We start from the raw sequence: 18040 nt of genomic DNA, 5'->3' as shown, positions 1-18040 counted from the left end.
GTACTAAAAAATACGTAATGGAAGGTTGTGCATGGTTTCAGTACTTTGGCTCTTTTCGAATTTATGTTATGGGCGGAATTTAAAAAAAATAGCATCCATGCTCCTTGCCTCGCGCAAAAATACTTCAAATAGCCGCACATGGCTTACACATTTTCTGAGCGAGGACACTTGTACCTGCCAGGACATTAGCCGGGTTTCGGTGGATGTCAAAAAGAAAGAATAAATTCTTGAGCCCAGCGAATACAGGGGCATTCTTAGCTGGCTAGGTAAGGTGTTAGTTTACCGCCAGGAGTGGACAGCTCTCGATTTTAGAAGCCAAATAGTTTGTCAAGAGTCCGAAAGCTGAAGTGAAGAAACTCATCATTAACACAAATAAACTAGAAGTAGCTCCAAATAGTTTGTTTCCTTGGTTTCCTTGGTGTTGTGAGATTGAATGACAGAATAAGCCTTAATTATGAGCCACTTCTCAATAATACTATTAACGATGCTGCTCCCTCAGACGGAGTGCATAATTATTTTTACAATAACATTTTTTTTTTATCTTCTCAAATTGCAGTTAAATATATTTTTTTTTTTTTTGTTTCTTTTGTAAGCCATTTTAATTTGAAAATTTTTTTCTAATTTTTTACAATTAGTTTTATGAAATAAGTTCATAAATACAAAGTCATAGGTACTAACTCTATACTTCACATAACAATCACACATACATGAGATTCTAGAATTACAATTTTACAGTTCAAGCACATTAAATATACAGAAATAGAAAATTTATTTGTTTTTCAATAACTATCATAGTCTTATTTTTAATGTTTATATGCCTAAATTGATACTAAGTTTTTAATGTTTATAAATTGATACTAAGTTTTTTAAAGTTTTTTCCGAAACGTGAGTCATGTTACAGAAGAAAAGTTTGAATTTCTCAAAATTCTAAAATTGGATTTTTGAAGTGCAGCATTTTGAAAATAAACTTTTTATATTGATTCTTTTTGATAGTTAAAAATTATAATGAAAATGTACTATGGTATAATTAATATTTTTTAATTTTCATGTGACAACTGTAAAAAATACTTTAAATTTACTTTTTAAATGAGTCGTGAAAATCATTGCACCGAGGAAAACGTTTATTGATCAGAAACCTCGTGAACAAGGTAGGACCTATAAAAGAAATTCAAGGTTTGTCGAATTTTCTCCAACTATCGATGCCAATGCATTAAAGCCGGTTCAAGCTTTAAACGTAAAACAAGAAATAGTCACTAAATTTTTTCTTAAATAATAAAAATTTGGTATATTCTGTATAACATACGACCTTTTAGATAGTGGGATTTTTTTTAATACTACTTTTTAAGCAGTGCATTGATTTTCTATTGGATTCAAGTTTTGTGATTCGATCGGTGAACGGTGTTAAGCACGATAATTAATCTTGGTAGGCTCTCCTGTTAAATTATATCTTTCCTACAGAATATTAGCAAAAGATTGAGAAGTTAGTATCCGCTCAATTTTTAGGTCACACTAGAGTAATACAACTGATTTGTTTGACTACTCATCCAACTGAACTCTTCCACTAAAACAGCCAATTAAATATTGGTTTAATTTCAATACATATCAGTGTATCGATTTTAAGAAGACCCTCCCAAACATCCTAAAAACAGATTGTATCCTTAAATGCACTCATTTCTACCTAAATCGTTATAGTTATGCTTTCTTACTAACTTCATTTACTCAGAATGTACTAAAAACATCCGGCTAAGTTATATTTAGATATTTCATACGAAAATATTTTCTGTCAACTATATCTAAAAAGAACGACGAAAAAAATGTCCGGAGCAACAACCGCGAATAATCTCTGTAACCATAAGCAACAAAATATGTTAAACGGAGATGGCTACTAAATGTGGTAAGTTTTTATTATAAACAATTTATTTTGCATGCAAAGTTAAAAATGAAGTTATCTTTCAGCTATAAACTGAATAGTTTGTAGTAATCAAGATTCATTTTTTGTATTAGACTAAATAGCTTTAAAAGTTTTTGATAAACATAACGTTTATTACACTAAAAATGCACATTCTGTTGCTATGAGACATTGGCATGGATTGGTCCATCACTTATTATGAAACTAAGAAGCATTTACATGTATTCATAACCCATTTTATATTAGAAATAGGATAACGTGTGAATATAACCTAAGAATCAAGTAGTCAATCACAGAATTAATTCCATTCCATACCAATATACTTGTTTAGAACACCCTACGGAATATCCCTAAAACAAATTTGTTTTTCTTAGGTCCAAAAATCTTTGTTTAAAGTGATTTCTAATTAAATATTTACGCTTAACTTCAGTTGGATTTATGGGCATTATTGTATAAGTTTTGTGAAGTTCAACTTGAATAATGTAATTAATTTATTTCTAATTTTATTTTTGAATTTTCTTTATCATATTATGGTAATATACTTTATTAGTGAATCACTATTTGTGATGATCAGTTTTTTGTGATATTCTTATTACTAACATAAAATATATTGATATTGATACATGTTTTTTTGTTTGTAAGAAATTAAGTAAATGAGCTAGTACTAGAAAGTTTCTTACATTAAGGGTACTTTTTTACAACTCTTGTACTAAAACTTTCTTCAGAGTTTCTTAAGTATCAAAAGAAAGAAAAATTACATAAATTTCTATTTGGGACATGTTGACAGGTAAGATAAAATGTTTTACTGTCAACTAAAATTCATTTGAATCCAATTAATATGATTCCATGTAATACAATCCTCAGGTGCCCCTGAACAGAAAACAAATTAAGAAATATTCCTTGAATAAAATAAGTTTCGTATTGAAAAAGTAACTTAATGCTAATAAATTCTTAAGATTTTGGGGCTTCTAGTATTAGTTTCTTATGAAAAAGTTTGTTATAAAAAAAACATGTATTGATTACTGGATATTGATAATTTGTTTGATTAGCAATTTTTAAAAATTACCCCATGCAGTCTATATAATAACAATAACTTTCCTTATCTTGTTGAGTAATTGATAAGAAAATTATTTTTATTTCTGGAGGTAGAAAATTTGACAGTACACATTCAGTACCTATTTAATAAGTATCAGTTTCATCAAGCAAAGAAATCTCTTTCATTAAAGTTAAAAAAGGAGACACCATCTTCATTTATCTGTCTTCATAAAGATAAACAGCAATAATTGTATTTGAAAAAGTAGTATTTGGAATATTTTACTGATGGTGCAACAACCCTATTCAGCATACATCTGTTTTGATCTTACTATTATGCAAATTATAGTAGCTTTTGTTTTAATTTTATTTTATATTAGTTAAGTGTATAAGCATATATAAGCTTGTCTTTTTGAAATAGTTGATTGTGTTACCAATTGGTTTAGGTCTAGATTTTTTTCAGTATTCAGTTTAGTTTTATATTAGTTTTACAGGTGATGGTTGTACTAGAGCATCAGCAGAACTATAAGGAAACTGACTTAATGCTATTTTACTGTGAATGACATAATTCCTGTAGGGCTAAAAGATATCATAATTGCCTTTACTGTACAGACATGTTAGGACATTATTGTTACTACAAATATCTAACATTAAGATATTATGTTTTTAATTGTTAGTTTTTCTCAAATTGAAATGTTTAAACTACTTAGACCAATAATGGTCTTCTTTTTTGATTGAACAACCTATTCAGTTGACTCTTAGATTTGGTTTATTTTCTTTTTTAAAAACCTTAATTTTGGAGAATTTACTCAACCATGAAAATATATCTAAGCATTTTTATTACCTGTTTATTACTTATCTTATATTTTAGATGATAATGTAAAGAGAATAGATGTTTTGGCTAGGCCAAAACCTTTACCAACTGGTTTTATTGATGATAGGCAAGTTTTTTTAAAAAATTTGCAATGCACATACAATATATACAGATTTCTGTAAAAAGCTGCTTTATATTTTAACTCCATTATGATATTGAGGTATGTACTGAATATTACAATGTATGTTATATTTTAGACAGTCTGTGTACTGGGACAATAAATGCACAAAAGATTGGAGTAAAAGTGATCTAAGTACTAAATTTGGTAAGCAATTTGTAATTTAAGAACATTTCAATTGATTTTATGTTTAAAAAAACAAATTTTTGACAAGCAGTTTCCAATAACTGAAAAAAAAAACAAACAAAGAAACACACTTAGGCCTTCTCTGTCAAAAAAGTGTTGAAATCTTAAATTTAGAAATAAACCTAAGGTACAAGTTGTTATATCTTACAATAGTTAATAGATTTGTTAAAAAATACTTTATAATTATAATTTAAAACACTTTTTTATTATCTTTTAAACATTTTAGTTATTTAGTTGAAATCTTTTCACCTTAGACATTATTTATCAGCATTTTTAAGCATTATATGATTTTGAGTTTTTGAGTCTATTGGTAAAGCATTCAAATATAAGAGTATTTCACCTAACAAATGATAAAAGTTTCTCATCTGTTAAGACACTTTTATCATTTGTTTTGTCTTTTAAATGCTGCGACATTAAATCAAAAAATTGACACTTCACAGAAAGTAAGTTTAATGCAATTGCATTGTGTAAACCTTATAAAACATTTTTTAGTTTTTTTAGGTTCCCAAAATGTTCTGCAAGAAATATTTGCAATCAGTTTTTTAATATTTTTTTGGTTTTTTATGTTGGTTTAGCATTATCAGAAAGGTTAACTCAGCTGACAAACCCCAAACTCATCCATCGTGAGTGGAAAGGTGACAGGTTTGTCACTTTTTATTAGTTTTTGAAAAATCTTTTTGTTTGATTATTTTGTATTAAAGTTTACAGAAATTTTAATTCTTATTTGTTAATTAACAAATAAATTATTTGTTAATTAATAAATAACGTTTTCAATCAAATCTTGCTGCCATAAATGAGTACTAAAAGAAAAATAAAATAGATAATGTATTGAATTAGAAATTAAGGTATTAAAAAATAAACTTTGAGTTAATAAAAAAATTTTGAAAAAAACTACATTAAAGTTTTTTTTACAACTTTTTGAATTTTTAAAATTTTGAGACTTTTACAGTTAGTTCATAACTTTGATATTTTTCTAGTTAAAACTTTTAAGCAAGGATTTTTATCTTTAAATGTTTTTGGGGTTCTTATCCTTATATAATCATTCAATAAAACAATTTAGCAGCATCTATTAATATTACTTGCTCTGAACATATAAATAAGTTGTTGATTACACATTTAGAGAGTCACCAATCTGGGTTATTAGTAAAGGTGCGTTAAATTGTAATGCAACCAATAGGTTAATCTCTATGGCTGAGCCAAAAATGCACCACAAAGATTTTCAAATACCAAAATCTGTATACACAGAAATAAGTTCTTCAGTAAAAAATGCTACACCCAGTGACCGTATTCAAGCTCTTGCAAAACCCAAGCCTACCACTGAGCTGGCAATTAAACCTGGTAAATTATTTATTCTTTTGAAGGAAAAACATTCTTAATCTTTATTATTTCTGTCTTCATTTTTTAATCTTTTGTTAAAATTGAAAAAGTATTGGGAAGATGAGGTTACAGATATTTATAGCTATAAGTTGGTTTCTGTACCAGATTTATTTTCAACTACAATAATTGTTATTTTAAAATAGTCTACAACCATTAAGCACCAACTCATTAACTCTTCAGAGGCTTTTGTTCTGTATTGGAGGTGAGCACAAAATGAATCAATGAGTGGGATTAAAAATGGCTTTAGGATTGAACTTTTTCTGTTAGGAGGCTATTTTCAACATGAAACTTTTTTCACTTAAAAAAGTGAGAAAAGTTTATCAACATATTTAGATTTCATTATTTTACTTGCTTTTTAGGCAAATATTTTTTTTATTGTTAAAGTTAAAAATTTGCTTTAGATAGCTGTTGGGATTATTCAGAGTGGAATTCAGATGTTTCAGCAGCTGCTTTAAAATGCGAACCTTCTGCTCGCTTAGTGCAACTGGCTGAGCCGAAAAAGCTGTCTGGCTCATATAAAGAATGTCGTCCTGTAATCTGGACTGTGCCTAGTGGCGCAAAAAACACTTTACCAACCATTCGGGTTCAGCAACTTGCACTTCCTAAAAATAGAAGTCAATATAAAGAAGATTATAATAGCGAATGGGACAAAGTAAGTCACGCCGCTATAGTTGCAAAGTCTTCTTCGAGAGTAGAAGAATTAGCTCAACCTCTGCCTAGGAAAGTTAAGCAAAAACGTCAAAGCTCTTTGAAAAAAAAAAATTCTGTGTAGTTTTTTCAGATATTTGTAATTACAAATTAATTTTATTACTAAGTGCTTTTAAAGAAGAAATTTTTATTTTGACTAAATATTACTTTTTATTGTTTTGTAGTTTATTTTTCTTCGAAACTTTTTATTTTTCTTATTTTCAGAAAAATGCGAGCATTTTTTAGAATTATGAATTTTGGAAACTCTTAAACTTTTTCTTTGTCCAATCAGTTTTCCATTTTGGTATTTCAGTTCTTTCTAGAGAACTTATTTATTGGTACGTGAAAATTGTGGCAACGAATCTTAACCAACAATCTTAATAAATGAACATAGTTCTAAGATATGAGGCCGGGTAAATAAAAATGAGCAATTGCTTTTACTCAGTAATTGGTCAGCTTTACGTGAATAAAAGCTTCAACAACTTTTCTAAAGTTTTTATTCACGTAAAATTGAGCAATTACTGAGTAAATTGCTTACCTTTACGTGCATAAAAATATGAGACAAACTGCTGAAATTTTTGTTCACGTAAAGCTGACCAATTACTGAGTAAAAGCAATTGCTCATTTTTATTCACCCGGCCTAATATGAGAGAATTTTTATTTGTTAACAAATGAACACAGTTCACTGTGAGCCAGAGAGACCGCCAGGTTTTATGTCGTGTCACTCAACCAAAACCTTTTTTATTAGTTTAGTATTAGTTTATATTGATCATTAAAAATATTTTTAAAATCTGGTTTACGTGCTAAGGTTAGAAAAATCAATTTTTAAGTTTCTACATATATTTATCACGTATAATTATCATAACCAAATTAAACACTTCTTCCATTAAAATCATTTGTTGATTTCTAAACTATTTTAAGATTCTATTGTAGGTAATACTATTAGCAACCTTTTCAATTGAATTTGAAAAAGCTTTTCAAACATGTAATAGGAGCAAATTGATTTTTTTTTCCCGCCCCTCTAACTTTTCGCTGAATCTTGTAGCACACTATAAAAACATACATGCCTAAAATGAAAGTTGTTCTTGTGAATTAGAGCTCTTGAGATATTACAAAACAAGACATTTGTAATGTTTTTAAACAAATTTTGTGGCTATGAAAATAGTCGTTTTGACAGGATTATAGTCACTGTCCTGGACTTGTTGACTTCCTTTTGTTTCTAGGGCTGCATATCAAAGTTAATGTTAAATTCTTCTTCCATTAAAATCAACTACAGAGGATAGTAGTTGCTCTCCATGTCGAGTATGCTCTTCTTTACGTTTAAATCTACTCCATAATTATATAAAGAAAAATGCTTCATTATAATGAATGATTAAATATAAAAAGTGGTATGGTTTTTTAAGTAAAACATGAAACTTTTTAGAGATTAATAGGCTTACTTTATAATAACACTTTAAAAAAATTAATGAGTTAAAAAATATTTTTATTTTTTAAATATGAGAATTACCTTTGATACTCTCTCTCCCCAACTGTAGTTTGCTCTAGTTGTAGAAGAAACCTTTACTTGATGAAGTCGGGTGTATTTCCCGACTTCATCAAGTAAAGGTTTCTTCTACAACTAGAGCAAACTACAGTTGGGTAGTTACAAATTTCATAGGAATACCCAGGATATATATACAGCTTTATCAGATCTTCTATTGTTGAATTTACAGGGTGTAAAGACTTGGACCTCGATCCCAAAAATTCACAGCAGCAGCAGCAAAAGTCATTTCGTTCAAAGACAGCAGTCGATGAGCTAGCAACAGCCATTTTCGTTTTTTAAATAAAATTTAATAAATGAAAATGGCTGCTGCTAGCTAATGATTAAAAACATTAATTAAATCCAAAAAACAACACGGGTGTCTTGTTTCAAATAGCATAATTTTATAAAAAATATGTAACTTAAAATGCAATCTTTGAAAAAAGTTATTGTAAACTTTTTTTTGATTTTTTTTTTAAATTGATTTCACAGTATCTGATTCTTAAATGAGTATATGTAAAAGTTAATTGTATCACTTGATAGAAGACATCCGTTTTTTTTTTTTATTCTTGCATAAGACTTACGCTTTTCATTACCCACAATTTATGTCTTCATTACGACGACTTTTTTTTACCGATTTTTAGTAATTTTTTTAAGCATTTTTAAGGCTTTTAATTATCATTTTTAACATGTTAACACGCGATTTTGATTTAAAAAACATTTTTAATGATCAACATAAACTAATACTAAACTAATAAAAAAGGTTTTGGTTGAGTGACACGACATAAAACCTGGCGGTCTCTCTGGCTCACAGTGAGTTCTGAGGTGAAGAAACTTTTTATGAAAGAACATTTATTTGTTAAGGTAATTTTTTAAGTAATTGTTGATTTGTTAATTCAGTTTATTATGCAAATGGTAAACAGTTTTCACAAAACTGATATTAGCTGTGATAGATAAAGAATAGAATTATCAAAATTTCCTCTTTTTTTTATTATAAACACTTGTAATTATGATTTTTAAATTCACGTTAGTGTTTACGAAGAATTATGTTAGTATTTAATTATATTAGAATAAAAAATTTTAACTCCTTTAGGAATCAAAATTGCAGTTTTTTTAACTCCTTAAAAGGAGTTAAAATTGTGCTGTAAAATTGCAAAACATTTAGGGCTTTTAACACAACGTCTATTTTCACAATTTTAACACAAGCTTAAATTACCAATTGAAAAGGCTTAATTGGTTAAAATTCTTCAATACCCAGTGCGTCAAATGATTTTTTCTTATAACGAGAGTGGGTGAATATTTTGCCAACGTGGTAGAATTGGCCCTTACGTTTTCCAGATCGGATGGAAATTTCGTTAAAAATAACAATCAGTGAAAAACGTAAGCCTTAATTATTATTCGCTACGATGCAACGAAGAGTCAAAAAACTTCTATTTGGCTGTGCCTAACTTTACACCTAAAGTTCGTGTAGTCTTCCATCTAACCACAGAATTTGTAAATAGTTAACAGAAACTTTCGGTATAGGTTTTGGTCGAAACCGTAATTTCTATTTCGACAACCTTTTACTTATTCGGTTTCGATTGAAATTTCGGGTCAAACTATTACCTTAATGAGCCGAATTTTTTATTTGGAGATTTTTTTCAAGTTTAGATAACTTGCTATTAGTTTAGTGAGGGATCATGTTGCTTTTCTAACTATATTGGTGTTTTAATTTTTTGCGGGCATAAGTAGTTATAACTGTTGTAGTAATTTTAGTTAAAACCATGTTGGTATACACTGTTTTTGTCCCACGAACTTTGTGATGATTTTTGTTTATACAGGTGTCCCCTCATTAAAAATATATAACAGTTTTGTTTCAATCACATCCAGTATTTTTGTGACAGCTAGTCACAGGATACTCAAGGTGTACGGTTTCGATAAGCGGGAAAGTATGGACAATATTGCCCGTTAAATGCCCGTACAACTAACATAACTTATACAAGTACTTGTATATGACCGTACATTTTTACGGGCATATACAAGTATCACTTGTATAAAAAAGCTACTACTCGTAAAAGCCCGTTCCTTTTACTCAATACCTTTTGGATGCCCGTTAAAAGACCGCATAAGATAATAAGATATTTCAGTTGTTATTCAAATTAAATACATTTATACATACAAACAGACACACATATATACATATATATGTCAGAATTGGTGAATGGGTGAATGAACACAAATTAGTTGAATAAATCAAAAACTTCAATAAGAGCTGAACTCTGAAAATTCCTCAATCGAAAGTCATTATGGAAGGAAGGGGTGGGGGGGGATTTGTAAACTCTGAACTTGAGAACTTCATGATTTTTTAAAAACTGAGAGTTTCTGATTACGCGGAGCAAGGAGAGGAGAAGAGAACTGTCTCAGACAGAAGTTTCGCCTCCCCTAGGGATCACAAAGTTCACTCTGAGAGACTTATATAAACAGAAAATGTTCACTTTGAGATTTTATTAAACTTTAAAACTTAACTTTTTTTAAGAGACATGTACGAGTATAATAAAAATGTACTTAAAATTTATCAACCATATACGGGCAAATTGCGTATTATACGGGGAATGCCCGTACGTACTTGTGTACGAGTAGGTTCGGGCAATGCCTGTACGATAATGCTTGCTGTACGGGCATTAATACTTTATTTGAATAACTTCATTTAGGGGGCTGTATAATTATTGTATTCAACTGACTTACATTTCATTTACGTTAGTTACACCGTAAAAATACCACGAACGTGTTCTAAAAACTCCGACACCATTTCTATGTGTGTGAAGAATTAACATTAACATCTTAGCGTCGAAATTTCACATCGTGAATTAAATAGCGCTTAGACTTTTTTCGATTGCCTGTACAGTATCAAGATAAATTTTAGGTTCCACATAAGTGTTGTGTAACGTGTGTGAGACTCCTATTAGTTGGAATAAACAAGAACCTAAACATTTGCCATTTGCTATACCAATGATTTGGACGGAAATAAATGATTATGTAAGTGATTGTTATTTTTGTTTGACTCAAACCAAAGCCATTACAATCAAATCCAAACACACTATCCAGTATCCAAACTTTTCTTCTGTCAACAAACCTATCTTACATTGTACCAAACTGCCTGTGTAAAAGCCTCTAAATTCATCAGAAAGTTGGAAATCCAGTCCGGAACTTGCTATAGGTATTTCAAGGTAGTGACCCAAGTTATGAACCGTCAACTTCAAAAGAACTGCACTTATTGACACAAAGTAACTTAAGTGTTTTAGTACGCGATTTGAATCCATCTAAAAAACAGCCAGAGCTTTTTGGGTCTTGATTAAACGACTGGAATTTACTTTTTCCTGATTTTACTTTTCTAAAGGAGACGATTTAGTCAATTGTAATAGATTCCTCCTGTGATCAATTTATATAATTTTGAATATAATTCAAGTCACTGGAAAATGTTTATAAACTCCACCAAAACTAGTTCGAAAGCAGTGATGTTTCATTACGGAAACAAACTTCATCCAGTGCCGGTTGCTCATGGTTAAACCCTATAGTCCAACCTATAATCTATATGTTGGACTATAGGGTTTATACATGTACATGAGCTGATAAAGGATGAAAGCTTTGAGGAAAAACTCGTTTGGATAAGTTTTGTGAATATTGTCCGAATTTTTCTAGGAAACAATAAAGCGGAACTTTTCAATGACTTAAGAAATTAACTTACAATGTCATATAATGATTTGAGGTAGGCACTTCAGTCACGTGACAAATTCCGTAGACAAAATTTGCGAAGTTTTTTATATATAAAGAAGACTTTTTCAGATTAAATTTAGACCGATTTTTTTAATCTATTATGCCATAGTAAAACGTTTTACGAAAAGTAAAATGATTAATCTTTCATAAAATATCTGCTAGAATTTTCAATATCAGTTTATCTGGCTGTAGGAGCGGTTTCAATTAATTATTTGTAATTATTTTAGCTTAAAGTTATTTTATTTGCGTTCTAGCATCCTTTAAAATAATATATAACTATTTTTCTTTGTTTTTTTTTTGTTTTTTTTTGGTTTTGTGATGAATAAGTTGGTCTAAAATAACTTTAAAAAAACTAAGTTTTTGCTAATATTCGAGTATTCAGTTTAATTTTTAAGTCTAAGTTAAAACCTGCTAAATCCCGTCCTCTTCTTCCTTTCAGTCCGTCTTAATATTGTTTCAAAAATTATTACGGTAACTAATTTGCAAAAACAATATAACAATTTAATTGTATAATACAGTATTTGTATAAAATTAGCCTTATCATAATGAATAATAAAGAATTATATGATTGGTATCTATGCTTGAGTGATAAATCTTTGAAAATGGTTTGCTCGAATTTCAGAAGCCGATTCTCCAATTTGTTTTCAGTAACTGAAAATAATTTGAGCTTGTACAACAAAATTAAAATTGTTGTAGATAAATTTAAATCGTTAAAAAAAACAATAAAAGAAGAGATATATATATAAGCTGATGCTCTTTAAACCGCCTATTTCGGAAACTAGTTGTGAATTATGCATATCAAGTGAAAAAAATAAAACGAAGGGTAAAAAAAGAAAGTTGAACCAACAAACCTCGAAAAACTGTTTTAAAAAATTGAAACTTGCTTCATCTGGTTGTATAAATAAGTTCAAATCTGCTAATGTTCGTATTAGTAATATGAAAAAAAAAATTACATCTAACGACCCTAGAAGGACATATAAACTATTACATGCAAGTAATAAAGCAAAGATTCATCAATTAAAAAAGAAACAAAATAAGGAAATAAAAGAATTAAAAGATTTTTATAATAAAGTCATTAAAAATCTTAATAAAAGAGTTAAATTTTTGTTAGTTAAGCTTGAAAAAAGTGACAATAAAGTTGCACTCCTTCATGAGAAAAAGAGAATTACATGCAAAAAATTGTATTATGTAAACAAGAAGTTTAGCATGGTAGTAAATAAACATGAAAATTTGTCTTCTAACAGTTTAAATAATCCTGAAAAGGATACAGACTTTCCTGACACTAGAGTATTAAGCAAAGAAAATAAAGATTTTAATTTAAGTTCTCTTTTCCATGATCGCAGAATAATAACATTTCAAAACGGAAGGTATTCTAATGATATAAGAGAAGTTATTATGGAGTTAGTTTCTTTGAATGTCAGCATGAACAAAGTTAATGAAGTTATCACAATTGTTTTAAAAAAACTAGCAAAGATAGATATAGAGAAGCTTCCCTCAATTGGTACAAAATCTCGATTTATGACTGAGGCTTTAGCACTTGCTCAACTTCAAGTTGCAGAAGAAATGATAAACACTGTAGAAATTAATTTGGGCAATTGTCTTCACAGTGACGGTACCACTAAACATCATAGACATTTTCAAAATTTCCAAGTTACTACCACAAATGGAAGTACTTTATCTTTTGGATTATGTGAAATGACTGGCAGTGATGCAGATTGTACTATTAATGCGTTAACCAAAACAGATGATATATGTGACATTTTAGAAAGTAGCAGCAAGGAAAACGATTTTTCTAACCTTGTATGTTCTTTTAAAACTACCATGTCTGATCTTGGGCCAGTTAATCCACTGTTTAATTTAAAGCTTAAAGATATGAGGAAAAAGTTACTGCCTAAAGTTATAAAGAACTGGGAAGGTTTAAAAAAAGGCGAGCAAGCAGATTTCATTGAAATGTCTAATTTTTTTTGTAAATTGCATTTATTATCTAACTTTGCAACAGAAACTGATAAAACAATTAACTCATTCGAAAAGTTAGTTTTAAGTACTAGTTATGAAAATATTTTTGCATTCAATACTGCTGAATCAGGTGCCACTAGATTAATAAGAACTGCATGTAAAGCTTTTCATGTAAGGGGAAGTTATGAAGCTGGAGTTGCTGGGTATTTTAATGCATTTCTTGCTGGTAAAGGACAAAGTAAGTGTATGCTTGCACCCTTTGTTGGTAACAGATTTAATATATTATATTATAATGCTGCAGCTTTGTATTTTCATTCAAAAGATATTTTAGAGTTTCTTCAAAATTGGCCAAATCAAAATAATCTTTTACTTGCAGTTAAAGAAGATATTAGCAACAAATTATATTTAGCAGAAGTGCGGGCTCTTGGAATAATTGATAAAATAATTACAGGTCCACTTTGGCGGATAATTGAATCACAAAAGAGTATTCTTGATATGAATCCATTTTTGTTAACCCTAAAAATGAAACTTTCAGATTTGTGTAAAAATGCATCATCGATTATGATCTCGAAAACACCTATATTCAGTCCAAGTGATGTTAATATTCATAAAGATATTTTGTATGATAAATTATTTGAAGAGACTAATGACACTGATTTAAATATTTTAACACAGCAGACATTAGAAGTAATTTGTCATTCTTTGTTAGTTGTTCTGGAAAGACAATCTGCTGATCAACTTCCTGGAGGTAAATATTGGCATCCTTCTGATAATATAAGTAAGGCTGCAGAGAATGTTCCAACAACAAACAAAGCATCAGAAAGTGACTTTGCGGTGTTGGATCTTTTAATTCGTACAAAGCCAAATGCCAAAATACAAACTATACAAGCTTATACTATGTGGTATAAAAACAAAACACTAGACTGGTTGAATAAAAAGACTTTAGATGAGCGTGACTCATTGCTAAAAAAAGCTTCAACAAACTTTAATAAAATGAAAGATAAATACAAACAACGTCATTTAGAATTAAAGTTTGAAATGAGTGAAAGGTTGTCTGAAAAGCATAAAGCTAAAAAAACAGCTGAAGACAAAGCCTTCTTAAAAAAAGCTAAATCGGTTAATGAGTTGTTAAAATTGAAGACAAAGGTGTGGTTGACCTCAAAAGAAGCAGATGATGAATATGTTTTGTTAGTTGACACATTTAAAAGCAAAAAAATATTAAGAGCACAGTTGGATTTTTATAGGTATGTTATGGAAGTTAAATGTGAACCTAAATATTTTTACAAAACTAAAATGCATGGTAGTAAGCGAAAAGACTTAACAAACTATGAGTTGTTCAGTAATTTACAATCAGTTATTAGAACAAGGACTTTTCCAGAGCCCATTGAGAGAAGAGTTATTCTTATTGAAAGAAAAGAACGAGATATTTTGATTGCAAAAGAGAAAGAAGAGTTAAGTGAAAAATTAAAGAATGCAAGACTGTCTCAATTAGCAAATCAACAAAAAACAAACATCTTGGCTGTCATTCTAAATGATGTTAATTATCTTGTTGGGAAATTTATTCAACATAAAATAATGAAAATCGACACTAAAAAATACTTTTGCTGTACAGGTGAAGTTCTTCGAGTAAACAAGTCAACTCCTAACTTAAAAAAAACTTTGTTTGATGTGGTCTATGAGACTGAGGAAAATCAAGTATGGGCTTTTCCATTGCTTGTTGACCTTGAAAAAGGAAAGGTTATACTTTTGTAAAAAGCCTATTTTACAATTTATTTGAAATAATTACTAGTTATATATATTATTAGTAATATTTTATTAGAAATGTGTAATGTGTCTATGACTATATTAATGTATATATATTTTTCTGCTATATATATTTTTTCTGTATATATATTTTTTCTAAAGATTAGTTGTGAACTGAAAGTTGTTCTATTTGTATATTGTTTAATGATAACAGATAGATTATTGCCTAAAGTCGTTGCGTAAAATTTTTACGCTAAAAAAAAATGTTAAAAAAAACTAAAATAAAAAAACGCGTTTTTTTGTCTAAAAAAATGTCAAATTAGGTAGTATAAAAATGCAAATTTCTTGACAACCAGAAGTGCTACAAAGTTGGTTAAACCCATTTTAAAACAAGATTAACATTTTGAATGCAATAAAATTAAAATTAACATTTTAGCTTAATTGTATTACGAGATCATAAAATGGACTGAAGTGCCTATTTGAGGTGTAATATGTCCTAAAAACAAAATATGCTGGACTCGCATCTGGATTTCTTTCCAGCAAGTATGGGCGCTGTGAGTAACGAACAAGATGAGAGGTTCCATCAGAACATTTTCTTAATGGTGAAGCGCTTCAAAAGGAGATCGAGCCCAGGATTGCAAGCAGATTCTTGTTGGAGACTTTGATAGGACCTACAAGAAGCCAAATATTTCCGAAAATTACAAGTATTTATTGTGGATTAACCAATATATTCTCAAAGTGTAGCTGACTTTTGTACTTTTTACGAAAAATATATGTTTTGATATCACAAGGAAAACTGATGTGTCAATTTTCTTTCATTTGATATACTACTAATTGGCGGCACGAGTAAGGGAGACCGGGGGCTAGTTGCAACAGGGGTAAGTTGCAACATTGGGGTTTAAGGTGGTCCTCCACAGAAAAGGCTAACTTTTGAAAGCAAAGAGTTTTTGATTTAATTTTTTCACCAAAAATGTGGTTCTATAAACTATTTACAAAAATCAACTTTAAAAAAAAAAAATGTCTCGATTAGCCAAACTATTTTTAAAAAATGAATGAAAAAAACTAGCATTTTCTGTGACAAGCTAGCAATCAAAATACTTATCATGTCAAGCTGAAAATTGGGGTATATATTCATTGAGTTAATCCGGATGAGAGAAGCATTTTATATTATTCACAGTATATAAAAAGTTACAAGATTTGAAACAAACATAGAAAAATTGGTGGACAAGTGGCCAATATTAATCTCATAAAAAAGTACTTTCCTTATTTTATTTTATATATCCTTCTCTCATCCGGATCCTTTTTAATTCAAAAAAAAAAATTAGATAAAAAGCTTAAACGAGTCCAAAGTTATCATGTTTTAAAGATTTTTATTCGAAGCAAAACTTAATTCTGAGAAAACGACAAATATATAAAACAAAAGAATAAAACCATAAAAAAAAGTTCACAAAAAACATATTAAAACCCTCCAGGAATATATTTCGAGTTTTTTTCTTCATCATCTTTGTCTAAGTAACCTCTAGTACCTAGGGATTGCAATCCCGCACACTTTTCAATCCCGCGGGATCCGCGCGGATTTTTTTAATTTTTGTGCGGATCCCGCGGGATCCCGCGCGGGATTAGAAGGTTTCTTATGCACATTATAAAAGGCAAAATGACAATTGTACTTTTCTTTCAAGTATTTTAGAAAAAATATACTCAACTTATTTGATTGATAAGATAAGGTAAATAAAGCCAAAAAACGCAATTCATTTGTAAATCAATATAATTCTTAACATTTAATGAACAAAAAGATAAGCCAAAGTACATAGAACATCTTTTAGCTTTACGTAGAACTATTAGCTTTATTTGTTTTTTGAAATATCAAATTGAGAAAATGATTGTAAGAAATGGGCTCTTAAGAAACAGACCCTACTTAAAGTATCATCACTTAATCTACTCCTCAAAGGACTGCATATGTAACCAGCAGCTGAAAAAGCTTGCTCAGCCTCTACGCTTATTGGCGGTATGGTCATCAAGTAACTATGCGCTATATCTAGAAACGTGCCTCTTACTCCATTACTTTCATAGACAGACATTTCCGGCTTCAATAATTTATCAAAGTCTAAAGAATCTAAATTTGGTTTCTCCTTTACATTTTCTGTCCAGCTGTTCTTGTCTTTCTGTGCTTGATTTTCCAATTCTTTTTTCAGCGATAGAATTGTAGGAATAAGTATTTGGGAATTGTTAATAAAATCTACAGCTTCTTTTTCTTCGAGTTCATTTTCTTCGTCGGATTTTTTAAGTAAACTAGTAGTCCATTTAAATTCTTATTACGACGTTGTGTAAACCTCTCACGAAGTGCCGCGGCTAAATCTTTGCTCAAAAGTGATGATTGCTTTCGCAATTTATTTAGCATAAATTGAAAAGTTGTTTCCACCGTGACAAGGTTCGATTCTCTTCTGCATTAAAGTTCGAGACCAAGTTTTAGTGGTGCCAGGCAAATAATTAAGTCATTGATTTGGGACCACTCTTCTTGGGTGAAACGAATTTCTGACCCAACATTAATTAAGGCTTTTTCAATACACACTTTTAGTCTATGAAATCTTTCTAACATATCGAACATACTGTCCCACCTAGTGTTACAATCAAGAATCAACTGAAGCTTTTTCCCGTGTTCTTGTAGGATATCTTTCTGTAAATATTTCCTTTTTGACAGGAGAGTACCACATTCATCTTCTTCTTCACAATTTTCATATGTAATAAACGATTCTTCGACTTCTCCGCTGTTTTTCTTGTATAAGATATCAATAACTGCAAGTTGTACTCCATGAGCATAACATAGCTGTTGATAGCAAGACATCATTTTACCGACTTTTACCATCACACTTGCTCTATCAGTGGTCA

At 29.7% G+C, this 18040-nt stretch overlaps 2 protein-coding genes across 3 annotated transcripts; both read left to right on the top strand.

Moving 5' to 3' along the window:
* Positions 1-1207: 1207 nt before the first annotated feature.
* LOC145189049 (sperm microtubule associated protein 2-like) lies at positions 1208-6345 on the top strand. Of its 2 annotated transcripts, none has more exons than XM_090088640.1 (6): positions 1208-1894; positions 3813-3882; positions 4013-4080; positions 4695-4761; positions 5240-5457; positions 5898-6345. In XM_090088640.1, the coding sequence occupies exons 1-6, from the start codon at positions 1879-1881 to the stop codon at positions 6266-6268; spliced, it is 810 nt and encodes a 269-aa protein (XP_089944766.1). In that variant the 5' UTR covers positions 1208-1878; the 3' UTR covers positions 6269-6345. The 2 variants fall into 2 exon arrangements, with proteins under 2 accessions (XP_089944766.1, XP_089944767.1); XM_090088641.1 differs by having other exon boundaries at positions 1740-1894; positions 5902-6201.
* Positions 6346-11740: 5395 nt separating this feature from the next.
* LOC149888448 (uncharacterized) lies at positions 11741-15231 on the top strand. Its single transcript, XM_090088669.1, has one exon. It carries the CDS (start codon positions 12206-12208, stop codon positions 15161-15163), a length of 2958 nt encoding a protein of 985 aa, XP_089944795.1. The 5' UTR covers positions 11741-12205; the 3' UTR covers positions 15164-15231.
* Positions 15232-18040: the final 2809 nt, after the last annotated feature.

This window comes from Hydra viridissima, unplaced genomic scaffold, assembly GCF_058129835.1.
Source record: "Hydra viridissima isolate aposymbiotic clone 2 unplaced genomic scaffold, HvirCarnegie_v1 scaffold_5, whole genome shotgun sequence".
NCBI lineage: Eukaryota > Metazoa > Cnidaria > Hydrozoa > Anthoathecata > Hydridae > Hydra > Hydra viridissima.
The sequence above is the reverse complement of the archived record's forward strand: the minus strand, read 5'-3'. Positions and strand labels throughout refer to the sequence as shown.